Here is a 12,456-nt window from a genome sequence, read left to right on the forward strand (position 1 = left end):
CTTGAAACAGCTGAAATCCAGAAAACAGTTATTTCAAGTTATGTTAAAGTACTGTGATGAGTTGCACCAACTTGCTTTTACATGTACTGTTATTGCTTATATGCTCAGCCACTGTCAAATATACAAATGCTTAGGAAGAAAGATTTGACGTCAAGTTTTCACAGTAGAATGTTTATAACATGACCAAAAGCAAAGAAACAAAACAAACAAATGCAAATAAAAAGCCCCAACAAAAAGATACCGCACGGAAAACCCAAACTCAGATCCACAGACCAGGTGAGACTGAACCAAAACAATCCTCCAGAGGTTTGTAGGAAAGAATTTACCATCCCATATCAGTTGCTGTTCCAAAACATTACATTCGGAATAAAACAGCCATGCTGGGCAATTTTCCTTCACATTTCCCCCCCCCCCCCCCACCAGACAAAAAAGGACAGTCTGATACCGTTCTAATCATTTATTTAATCTTAATATGTTCTTCTGATGAATATAGTCTAATATATAGTCTTCTATATGAAAATTCTCCACTTAATTTGACAGAACTTTGTTTTATACAAATAAGACAATCACCATAAATGTTACATACTGGAGTGTAGGTCAAGAATGAACAAATGCTACCTGTTTTGCTATTCAGTTATTTTCACACGTCAATGCCTGAAAATACTGTACTTGAAAACAATAACACTGTTTACTGCAGAAATTACTTTGTCTGCTTGAAAGGATACATCACTTTGGTAAGTTAACCATCATTCACGAGAAAAAAAAAAAACATAAAACAAAAAAAACAAAAGAAAAAAAAATCAAGTATTTACCCTTAATTTGTTCACTGTTCTGCTCATGGCTTCACTGAGCTGACATCTAATACAAAACGTGAACAATCATAAGCTTAATACAGTCACCACTGAAAAGACGCTTTCCCTTTCCCCCCTCCTACCCATATTTTTAATGCACATTTTTAGCACAGCTGGAACCAAAGCTAAGTGAACTAGTATAGTACAGCGTGTCTTGACATGTCCTTTAACAAGGGCACAGAACATATCCAGAGAAACAGATGTACAATAGGAATCGGGGGAAAAAAATGAAAGAAGCTCCTCCCTGTCTCTGCTAAGACTCCCTTAGTTCAGCACAACGGATTTTTAACACAGTAGCCAACAACATGGTAAAGACAACAGGATTAATAAAGATCACACAGCCTCCAAAGGGCAAAATACAAGGTAGTTTGGTAGCACTTGGCCAATTACCAACTCGACTGCAGGAAATGCTTATGAAGATTTTTCAAAAGGTAACATCTGTGATTGGAGAGCCTTCATTCATTAGATGCTCAAGAGGCCACAAAAGGGTCAACTGTTCAAGAGAACTTTTCCAGAAAGACAAGGTCTATAGACAACTTCACAGCCAATAAATTCCATATTTACTGAGCACTTCTGGGAAAAAAAAGCCCCACAAAACATCACAGTCGCACTCCCCACACTCAAGCCACTGCTCCTCAGTTCTCTGGTACTCAATCGTAAGCCTTCAACCAAACCAAACTCATTGCCTAGTCCCATCTTTTAACTCTAAGCACTGATAGAAAGCAAACCACAGTCACTCAAGTAGAATCCTTTTCCCTCCTGTGTGCAAAGCAGTGTTCTCATTTTCATCACCATCCCTATTACCCAAAGCCTTTCTTTCAACAGTATATCTGGCTGTATGAATTGTGAAACAACAGTCCTAAGCTTCCTCCAAGTAAGAGAATATCGATCTGAGGTTCACTCCTCACATCAGCAGCAGCCTGCCCTCTTGGTTCATCCTGACCTGCAGTACTGCTCACTGATAACTGCCCACAGTTCCTAACCCTTACCTCTCCTGCTTTGTTTTAACAGCCTTTAGTGCCCACTTCGTTGCGCAGGGAGTTTGCTCATGTGGAACAAGCTGTAATGGCTTTGGTTGCAAAAGCCCCTGTATAAGCTGAACACACTCAGCCTTTCTACCCCCAATCTCAACACAAGTCTTCCACACCGTGTTGGATATTTTTACCACCAATAACAGACAGACCGGAAACTGTACAGATACCAGTTATTCAGCCTTTCAAGTTCTAGCATTGTACACTGGAGGAAAATAGTTTAAAATTAAATATTTGTCTACAAAGTGCATGCCATAGCCTTCAAGTGCCCACTCTTCCCTCTTTTCCTTTTATACAATATAACACTAATGAGAAAGCATAATCTCTGCAGTTAGCTGTGTCAGGACTGCTACTTGCTAAATCTAAAGTATAGTGGAAGAAAACAAACAGAACAGTTGACTTAACAAACGTACTCATTCACTACCTACCAGAGAAGCTCACCCCATTATTTGAGATAAGCAGAAGGATTAAGAATAGCTTTTGTGCTCAACCCACTTTCCAAAGATCAAAAAAACCCAAAACAGTTAAGATGTAAAGAATTAGAAGATTAATATTTTATGACTGTGGCATTTCTCAAATAGAACAAAAACTGGGGACAACCAACATAAGCATTCGTGTAAATCAGGTTCAAACACACCTTGGAATCTGCCCTTCCCATACAGTACAACACTTGAAGCAATGTTTAACTTCACACTGATGATATATCAATGTCTGAATCGACCCTACTGAGCATCAACACATTTTTAATTCAGCTCAGAGCAGAGAGAGTACCTGTTAAAGGCACTAAGGCAGAATGTTACTAGCCATTGCCAGTTGAAACCTGAGCTTACTACATCAAAGTCAGTTTCCCTTTAACAAGTTTAAAAGTGGGACCTTTGCAATAAAAGAAACACAAAGACAGCCTTCCCACGCTTTGTGTAACATACTAAAAGCCATTTTAATGTAAAAAGTCACTTCCCTGTACTGTATGTTTCACACTCACAATTCCAAACAAGGGGCAAGTCTTATTAAGGCAGGGAGCTGGTATTGGTTAACATTGCAGTACTCAGACAGTGATGTACAAGACATTTATTTGCAGTATGATGACAATGATATAAATGGAAAAACAAAAAACTGTCATGGTTAGTATTAAAACTGTTCTGACAGCAATTCACATAACCTCTGAGATACAGCTTCTTTACTTGTTCGTAGTGTGAGTCTATACATCTGAAAAAGAACACAAATATATATATATGTATATATGTATGTATTTAAACACAGTTTGGTATTAAATTAATATCCTGACGATTAATGAAAGTTAACCAGTTACTATTTACTTGTTTTGTTAGATTTGGTAAGACCTCATGTTAAAAGATTCAGAAGCAGGCAGCCACCTCACAATTCAGCTCTTTAAAGCCCTCAATGGGAAAGTTGCCATTGTTCTAATGTTTCTAAGCTTTAATGACAACGTGATGTCAAAGATTTCGTTTTTCCTCTTAAAGGAGTAAGTGTTGTGGGAAAGTCTAAAGACTCCACCCATTGCCTGTTTGGATAACAGGAGGCTAATGCCCAAAATTTACTTTTAGCCCTCATTTAAATTTGATAAAACCTCTATCAAAATACTTTTACAGATAGCTTTTCCTCTGAACAGTTTTGTATTCATTTGTATATGATGGGGTTTTTTTTTAAGTCACACCATTCTTTTATTCTTCTTAAATGACAAAGGAAGTCACATTTAACCTTGTCCAAGGTGCATAAAAGAGTAACACTAAACATTTTCAGCCTTCCAGAGAAGATAATCCACAGCCAGCCTGGAACAATACAGAGGTATGCATGTGGAAGAGAACTCTTATGAAGCAGCAGTTTACCAAGTGACACCAGGACTAGCTGCTGCAATATCATTTCTTGTTGCAATCTTGTTGACTGCAATTACAATTAGCAATTGTAAGAGACATTTTCTATAAATACCTTAAGGGGTTTCAGATATAGGCTTGTTTTTTCAATTTAGTGCAGATAAGAACTTGTTTTTATACTGTAGATACAAAACGATACCTGTGCCTGGAGGTTGGGTTCAAGGCGCAGCAAGCATCCAATTTGAGTAGTCTTTGTATGTATGATACCAGCACCAACAAAGTTAGCAGGATTGGGATCCACTTCCTCAAGTAGGGCCGATCCAAAGCCAATTATCTATGAAAGAGACCCAGAAGATTTACATGTGTGAGCAGTAAAGACAAAAATACCGAAGTTTACCCGAGCACAGACACAAGCAAGGGACTAATTTGTTTTGAGTGAAAAAATTAAAGAGTTATTCAGTGCTAGTGTCAGTACTACAGAAATCCTTAAAGTGACAGAGTTATGCTTGATGTTGAGCTGCACCTGAGAAGAGTTCTTCAGGAAAATTACTGAGAAACTAATAAGTTTCAAGTTAAACCTCTCCTCTTTCTCATAAAACTATTTCTGCTGTCACTAGAATCATTTCTGCTTTGCCTAAGGCAGACAGATAGCTCTATAGAAAGCCACAGCGCTATGCTGTTTTATGCTCTAACTAGTGACCCTAGTATAAATCAAGGTCTGAAGTTTTTTCCAATTCAATTTTAAGCATTAAATTTATGCTTTTCATACACAGCTTCAAGTTTCCAGCTGCTGCTGAAGACTACACTTAATTCAATCCACACCAAGAAGCAGCTCATTCAGCCCAGCCCTGCCAAGGGTCAGTTGCACATGGACAGGATAACCCAACTGCCCTATAAGCTAAAGCGAACAATGCTTCTTTATATCACTACAAGATACTATACTACCACCAACCTTTGCTTTTGTGATCTCTGCATCCATTGGGTGCTTTGCTTTAAAGATGTTCTGTACTTCTTGTTTAGGGCTGAAAGACATCGCAAGATGATTTATTTCTTAACATGTAGTACGTACAGTATTACTGAGCAGCAACTCATATAGCTCACAAGATTCACAGTACACCCTTTTACTCTCCTTGGTCTACCACAAAAGCCCCAAGAGTAAATACAGAGAAGGTCTTACTTGCTCAGTTGCTTCCAACGCTGGAAAAAGTCTTGAGAAGACATTTCTGTTGGCTGGAAAAACTTATTCAGAGTGATGGGTAATTTGACTGAAAGATTCTGGAATGTTCCACCGTACCTGCATACAGAGTAGACAGAACATGATGTGTGTAATACAAAGTGCCAGCAGTTTGTCATCCTAAATTAACCAAGCAATCAAGGAGGAACTTCAAGATGCAACTGTCTGATCATTAAAATCCATCAGCTACAGATGTAACTTATTTCTAAGTTACAGATGTAAACAGATGTAGCATCCAGTGATGTATGGTTTTATTTGCTCTGTTAGACAGCAAATGAAAGCAAGTTGGCAGAATTTCTAGTAAGAACCTGCTTCAACATAGTTTGTTACCCTTCTAGATACATGCACCAGTATCAAACAGTTTAGACTTGAACAACAAAATGCGGGCCAGAAACCAGGACTGTAAACACAAGTCTCTCCCACAGGCTGGCACTGAGTTGACATAACAAGGTTCTGGTTTTGGCTACATGCATTTCTTATCTAAGTTTGTTTGGTTTTTTTTGCACAGATGTTCTTAGTTTCCAGAAGGAAGAAGTTTCAACATATATTCCCCATTAAGATTTTGGGAGAAAAGATGACAGCTGGCTTATGTGCATAGCAGAAACAGAAGCATTGTAGACATCAGTGTTTTGGGTTTTTTTTAATCAGCCTGTTCCAAATGCATTCCTTCCCTCCTCCAGTAGCTTCAAGTTTTGTTGTATCCAATGATCAGGTAAATAATCTGCCCAAGATGGCTCAGGACTTAGTGTGTTTATGTTCTATGTATCACTTAGCTGTGGCAACCAAAACATGCTTTATTTTGTTAAATCAATAGCACTGAACTATTGCGGCTTTACCTGAATTGGATGTTCAGAATGGGAGCTTCCATGAAGTCTGACACACATTCAATGTTCACAACCTGCTGAACCTGAGCACCACCGTCCACTGTGGGGTCAACAGGTTTTGTCTGAAGATTCAGGCATGAAAAGTAGCTAAGGAAGCCAATCAACAAAGTGACAACACTTGCTATTTATTAAAAAGTTATGGGTAAGCTGCAGCAAGAATTCATATTGTCACTACTGTTTTATTCTCTGCTTCTGAAAATTCAAAGTCTAATTCTTGTCAAGCTAAAAATATTCTTCTCATGTTGACACATGTATAAGCAACAACTCCTGTAATTCCCACAGTTACAGGAAAATTCCTTAAGAAAGATGCTCTCAGGTTTGAAGGCACACAGTCTACAACATAAGCCACCAAACTATGCTATTCTGATATGAATATTGCAGTGATGCTGAGTCAAACACAAATAGTTACACACTCTTCCAGAAATCTTCAGTTTACAATACAAAGCATCAAGGAGAAACTGTAAATTAAAAGCTTGGTTTCAAGTGCCGTCATCTTTGAGCACATGCACTCTTCTACTTACAGCTTGTCAGGAGGCATCTGATAATGCAGGACACCACATTTATACCTCAGCAAGTTCATGACAGCAGAGAAAGCAAGAGCTACATTACATGCTTACTCAGAATAATATACTCAGAATAACATCCCTTCATTTCCACAGAAAAAACACCTCCATAACCAGAGTTTTAGAGTGTCTTCCACCTCTGCTCTAGATTCTGATAAAAACTTCAGACGATCATCAGCAAGTTCCTATTCCTTCACGTTCAAGGATCAGAAGCCTTGATCCAGCAGCTTTATTACCCTTACATGCAGCATAAAACCTAAAGAATGGGCAACCAGGACTGCCTATAAGGATATTTGGTTGAAGGTCATCTGAGCAGATTACTGTTGGAGTAAAATTCAAGAACTGCGTAGATGTCTTATTACCATAGAAAATGAACATACGTCCTAGGAACAAAAGAACAGAAATGTTTAAAATGCAACATAATCTACGTGGTTTATATTGCAAAGATAGTCACAGAATAAAACAACAGTAGCTATCACGTAAGCACTTCAATAATCAGAGGAATCTTCCAGTTACTGGACAATGCTATTTCCTATGCGTAAGGTTGAATAATATGAAGATGGTAGCAAAGATAATTCAAAAGGTTATTTGTAAAGGAAAACTCACCAGTATGGATGCCTTCGCTGGGGAAAGCTGGGACAATCTCTACCAGGGAGCGATCTCCAAGAGATGCTGCCTCAGTGGGGGTCAGCCCTTAAATGAGGTCTAGAGGAGGTAGAGTCCAGCTCCACGTCCTCTGGGAGCACAGCTAAATTACTCTCACCTGTGCTCTCACAGCCGACCCAACACTTGCCTCAGCTGATTAATCAGAGGTTCAGGATGTGATTACCAATTTCCCATACACTATGTCAAAAAGCCAGGCCAGTGCCCTTTTCCTAGCTCTTTACTAGATGCTTTCAGTATCCTGTACATCAAGGTATTGGTATTATGATAGACCTATGTCTGAAATACACCATGCGTCACACTACTACAATAAGCTCTACCAGAAAACAAGCAATAAGTAAAAGGAAAAAAAAAAATAAAAATCAGGAGAACGGTCCCTTTTAACTCTGGCTGTATCAGCCTTGAAAACAGGCAGCAAGAACTGGAACTCAGTACCTCTTAGGCTCCCACTTTAACTCCGCTACCAAAACAACTGAGAAGCTTAAGAAAACAATGACCCACGCAGATATTACAGACAGACAGACAGCAAGAATTTCTGGACAGGTTAGGCCTGAAATAACGTTCCTTCCCTAACAGTAAGCCCTAACCCCAACATGGCGCTGGCTTTGGGCTTAAGTAATTCAGACAGCCACTTCGCCTGAAAACTTACCCAGGTTCTGTCGAAATTCAGACTTCAATCCAATTTGTAGCAACTGATTTTCAAAGAGGACTCCATTATTTTTACACACAAACCTAAAGGAAGAGAGAGTAAATGTGTTTTAAATTAAGATACATTAAACAATCTTAGAACCACAAAATTCAGGGTTTAAACAGAGGATGAAGACTGTTGTTAACCTAGAGAGCATCAGTCTGCAAGAGAGGGCTTTGCAGAAAACTGCAGTTAAAAAAAAAACAAATGCATTTTGCAATCAAAATCATCACTTGTAGAACACTAAAATAACTGGCATTTCTACTTGATAAGATGCCTGAGAAACTACATAGAAAGCCACAATATGCTACACACACACACACACGCACGCACACACAATAAAGGACCAGGCAACAGACTAGGATTTTTCTTATTCATATTCTTGACAACTTCTGAAATTCATTAGGCTGGTGCAGAATTCAAAAGTTGGTAGCTTTGACTGTTTCAACCTGAAAGAAAAAAAGAGTTTCCTTGTTTTTATCAGTTCTGTATCACGTATATGTTGACTTGGGAGTTGTATTTTTTTTTTTTTCCAGTCATTTTGAGAGAAGCACATTCTGCAGTGTTTTCAGTCCTTCTGTCTGTCACCCTTCACTTAAAGTGGAAGAGGTGGTCAGCAAACAGTAGCCTTTGTCATACAAGGCATCAAACGTACTTCCAAATACGAGAACTTTTAACAGTTTACCCTTTTTTTCCTTTTTTATTTTGTGAATAGTTGCAAAGCTCAATACACAACTGGCATTGTCTTATTTTAGAGCAGCAGGTGACAGTACTGATTCACAAAAGCCAGCTCTAAGCTGTATATTCACTCATAAGCACGTTGTAATATACACAGCATCTACAGACGTTTTCTAGTCACAACTTTGACAGTATGCTTGTCTACTTCTGCTGGTATTAACTCAATGTACACTACAGTTTTGCTTTGTAACTATATTCTTGAAGTTGCCCAGCCTTGCAAGGTTTTAGTATTGCTTACTTGTGAAAAAGCTCATCAGCATCATGCACAGTATCAGCTGGTTCCTCAGAAACTACCTCAGATGAAGCCAGGTCAGGGCTAGTTCAGGCAGCACAAAGGAAGAAAGGTGGTAGCGACAGAGACAGCAGGAGTTAGTAAAGACAGCTGAGTGCTTAGTTACTTCTTTTACCTCCTTCCTCAAAAATGGCACTGCTGAGTTTAATGCAGGAGAAATTAATTAGCTGCCCTAGCTCATTACACCTAAAAAGGTTTTAGGCATTAAATGATTCCCCCCTCCCTCTTCTCTCCCCCAGCCCACCCCTCCCTGACCGGTAGGAACCAGCAATTCCTCCTGAAGACAGGAGATGGCTGAAGGTGCTCAGGAGGTCAAGTTTATACCTCTTAACAAAATCCTTTTACGTGGTTAATTGTGACTGTAGAAAAGATTTAGTTCAACACCATAAATGTAGATGTACATTGGCTACTGTGAGTGTGTGCTTTGAAGCAGAGACCTCACCAACATTAGTGGTATACCTAACTACAACCGCATGATCAATTACAAGCATATCGGTTACAATGCTCACAAGTATTTTAAATGTAGGCAAGAATATGTGGGCACACAGAATGGCTTACTCAAGTAACAGATTAGAAGCAAAAGTGACAACAGCATTAAAAAGTGGCAAGAAACTATGAAAGGCAACTTCTCAATAGCATGAGAGAAGTATTTCATCACCTACAGACAGACAGATCGAGGGGCTGGGCAATGCTATGCTTTCCTCAGTAGAAAGAGAAAACTTTTCAGGAAACTTTTGTTTATGAAGCTACTACTCTTATGTAAAAAAAACAAACCAACATTTTAGAAGAGGCTCTAACAAGCCGGTGTTGCTTCTTCAAATCTCATGTAGCATTACTGACCATCACTTACTGCCTTCCAAGGGAAATACAGGATCAAGCCTTATTCACTGAAAACCTGCAACAGTGTACTGTCTCATATAAAATTCTGAAGAAATTCTCAATGCTCCAGGCAGATTAGTTTCAATATTTATATATTTCATATTAAAATATATTGCAAATCTGTCATCACATTGTTAAAAATGTGGTCCATGACAACAGTAACCTGTTCTCTGGGCAAAGAATGAGAGATTTTAAAGGTATACTGTGATCTTATAGTATTTATCTTCAATGCTTTAGCCAAATAACATTTGAGGATAGGCACAGTGCCTATTAATTGTAAAGGGCTTAACAATACATTCTACCTGACGCTACGGTTGGCAGCGTAGTTAGGAAGACACTTGTTTCAAATCCCCTCAACAAATAGGAGCTTATTTTGTTTTTCTTTTTTCACACCTATTTGTCAGACAGTGACACAACAATTTAAGTATATCTTGAAATTCTGAGAACCAGTACCTCCAGATATACACCGACTCATTATTCCAGTATCAGTTTGCCATAAGTATGTAGATGCAAGGATACTTTATGGAAACATGACAAACCTAAACTGATACACATCAGGCCAGATATGGCCCAAATTCAAGATATTCTGTTAAGATGCACAGGCAGCTTAGTTTAACAAAGAAGCAAAACCAGCATGAAAGCTAAAAACAAGACTATGTGGCTAACGTTCTCAGGTAGATAACCACAGACTCAGTCTCCCATGAGCAGAGGTATTGGATAAAGATAGCATATCCAGCGCAAAGTTCAAGAATACCTCCCTTGATGCACAACTACTAACAGGAATGCATCCAATAAACTGGAACAAAACCAGAAGTTATTTAGTGTTTGTATTCTTTTGTCTAATCCTGCTTTAGTAGACAAATGCTTTACCAGATGCCTTAGAGGATGACTTAATTACCTTGCAAAGTTGTCATCAGAACCAGGAGCAAGAGGTGCAACAGCAGAAGCTGAATCTGAAAATACATCCACCAGCAGGCTACCACTAGAGGAAGGTGGGGGAGCTGAATTGGTGAGAGGGGCTGCACCCAGACCCAGCAGATCCGCAGATGGAGAAGGAGTAGACTAGGGAAGACAAGATACGTAGAGATCAGATCTTAACATATATAAATTTGCTCAAGTAGAACAAACCCAGTGACTGGGAGGCAGGATCATGCACTGTTAATAAAACAAAGGTCTTATACATGCACAAGTCATGTGCAAGAGCAAAGCAGAGACTGATTGTTAAAAAAAGTGTTCATGCATTAGATATTAGCGCCCTGCATTATGCCAGATATTCTGAGGATGCAAGAGAAAATGAGACAAGTACAAAATTTTAGACCTAATTCAAATACAATACAACTCAACCTTTTCTTATACACCAAAGGCTGACTTCAATGCAGGATAACAGAAAAATCCCTGGCCAAATTTCTTCAGAAATCGATCAGCAAGATCTGCTTAAAGCAATGAGATGAACTCATTTTCAGTTCATTTTCAGGCATCCAAGCTAAGGTGACATCCAAAATGGTGATGAAGGTAACTTAGCAGAATTTCTTACACTGCTGCAATTCAAAGTGAAGCTCATAAGGCAGAATACAATTTAAAATACCAGATACATCAGCCAATTTGGCACATAAAGAATGCTTGGCACCTAAAGATATACCTGTTCATTCAAACATTACTCATCTGGAATGTATACACATACATATTGTAAGAGTTAAAGGAGTAAGCTGCAAGGCAGGGAGCATGCTAAAATGCTACTGCATCTCAACTGTACTTATAAGCATAACCTGTAAACTAGAACAGCAACAATATTATGTCATGGGAATCATCACGAACAACCTTAATTGACATTAAAATGAGGTGGTTCAGCACAGAAAAAAAAATGAAGACTCGTGTACCATAACTGAACAGAAATAGGACCATCAAATAAAGAGCAATTATTGATTTAAGGACATCCCAGTCAAGTACTGTCCTCTACTAGTAAAAACAACAGTGACCCACAAGATGCAGAAGCAGGCATGTTAGACAATGTAGAAGAACAGCTAACTTTACTGAAGTTACTTTAAAAGGAATAACTTCAATTTCAAACACCTCACCTTCCCTACAGCTCCATCAGCAAGGAAATTTTCATTTCTAAGACTACGGCAATGTAGTCAAAATAACAACAAAGAAGGGACACTACTGTATAGCAAACATTCGTAGTCTGAAATTTGAGACAAGAAGGTTTAAGGCCCTAAAAAGCCAAGGAAACCAGTCTTTCCTCACCTGCACACCCTCTGAGTTAGTGAAGTAAGAACAGATTTGAAACTCACAACAGCACTGGCATTGACAGATGCAGGTTCAGCACTTCCATTCATATCAGAGCTCCTCTCCTTTTTGATCTCTTCCAGATCAGTAACTGTGCCTGGACCTTTCTTCTTCTTGAGTTTAGCCAAAATAGAAGATTCCCTCTCTGGAAAGGGAGGCATTTCCTCCAGCACTGTAGCCTTATGGCAGGGAAAAAAAAAAAAAAAAAAAAAAGAAAAGTATACTAATTATATTTACAGAATAAGCCAAATCAACAACCCAGTCTTTGAAGAGACATCAAGGCAAAAAAGAAATAATCACCTACACAGAAAATAGTTATGTATGTAGTCTAGTACACAGTCTGGTACACAGTGGTAGATAAGACTTGCCTTTAAAAGAAACTATACAAAGCTTTCTGAAGTCCTCCCAAAGCTGTTGCTTAGAAGAACAGGAGTGTATTACCTGCTTGATAAAGTACATCTAAAAATAAATAAATGAAGACCACCAAGACCTGAAAGCAGAGATTACCCAAGGAA

General features: G+C 38.7%; 1 protein-coding gene across 5 annotated transcripts in view; it reads right to left on the reverse strand.

Annotated features, from left to right (window-relative positions):
• Positions 1-442: 442 nt before the first annotated feature.
• Positions 443-12,456, reverse strand: part of AP2A2 (adaptor related protein complex 2 subunit alpha 2) — a 42,340-nt gene continuing 30,326 nt past the window's right edge. For 3 of the 5 annotated variants that reach the window (XM_072337297.1, XM_072337296.1, XM_072337300.1), the window contains 10 exons: positions 11,947-12,120; positions 10,554-10,717; positions 8,723-8,800; positions 7,708-7,790; positions 6,689-6,778; positions 5,785-5,908; positions 4,892-5,008; positions 4,667-4,736; positions 3,914-4,048; positions 443-3,088 (listed from right to left, as the gene is read on the reverse strand). In XM_072337297.1, the coding sequence (XP_072193398.1) occupies positions 3,011-3,088; positions 3,914-4,048; positions 4,667-4,736; positions 4,892-5,008; positions 5,785-5,908; positions 6,689-6,778; positions 7,708-7,790; positions 8,723-8,800; positions 10,554-10,717; positions 11,947-12,120 (1,113 nt within the window). In that variant the 3' untranslated portion in view covers positions 443-3,010. The remainder of the gene's footprint in view (positions 3,089-3,913; positions 4,049-4,666; positions 4,737-4,891; positions 5,009-5,784; positions 5,909-6,688; positions 6,779-7,707; positions 7,791-8,722; positions 8,801-10,553; positions 10,718-11,946; positions 12,121-12,456) is intronic. The other 2 variants (XM_072337299.1, XM_072337298.1) reach the window with 1 other exon arrangement.

This window comes from Excalfactoria chinensis, chromosome 5 (assembly GCF_039878825.1).
Source record: "Excalfactoria chinensis isolate bCotChi1 chromosome 5, bCotChi1.hap2, whole genome shotgun sequence".
In the NCBI taxonomy this organism is placed as follows: Eukaryota; Metazoa; Chordata; class Aves; order Galliformes; family Phasianidae; genus Excalfactoria; species Excalfactoria chinensis.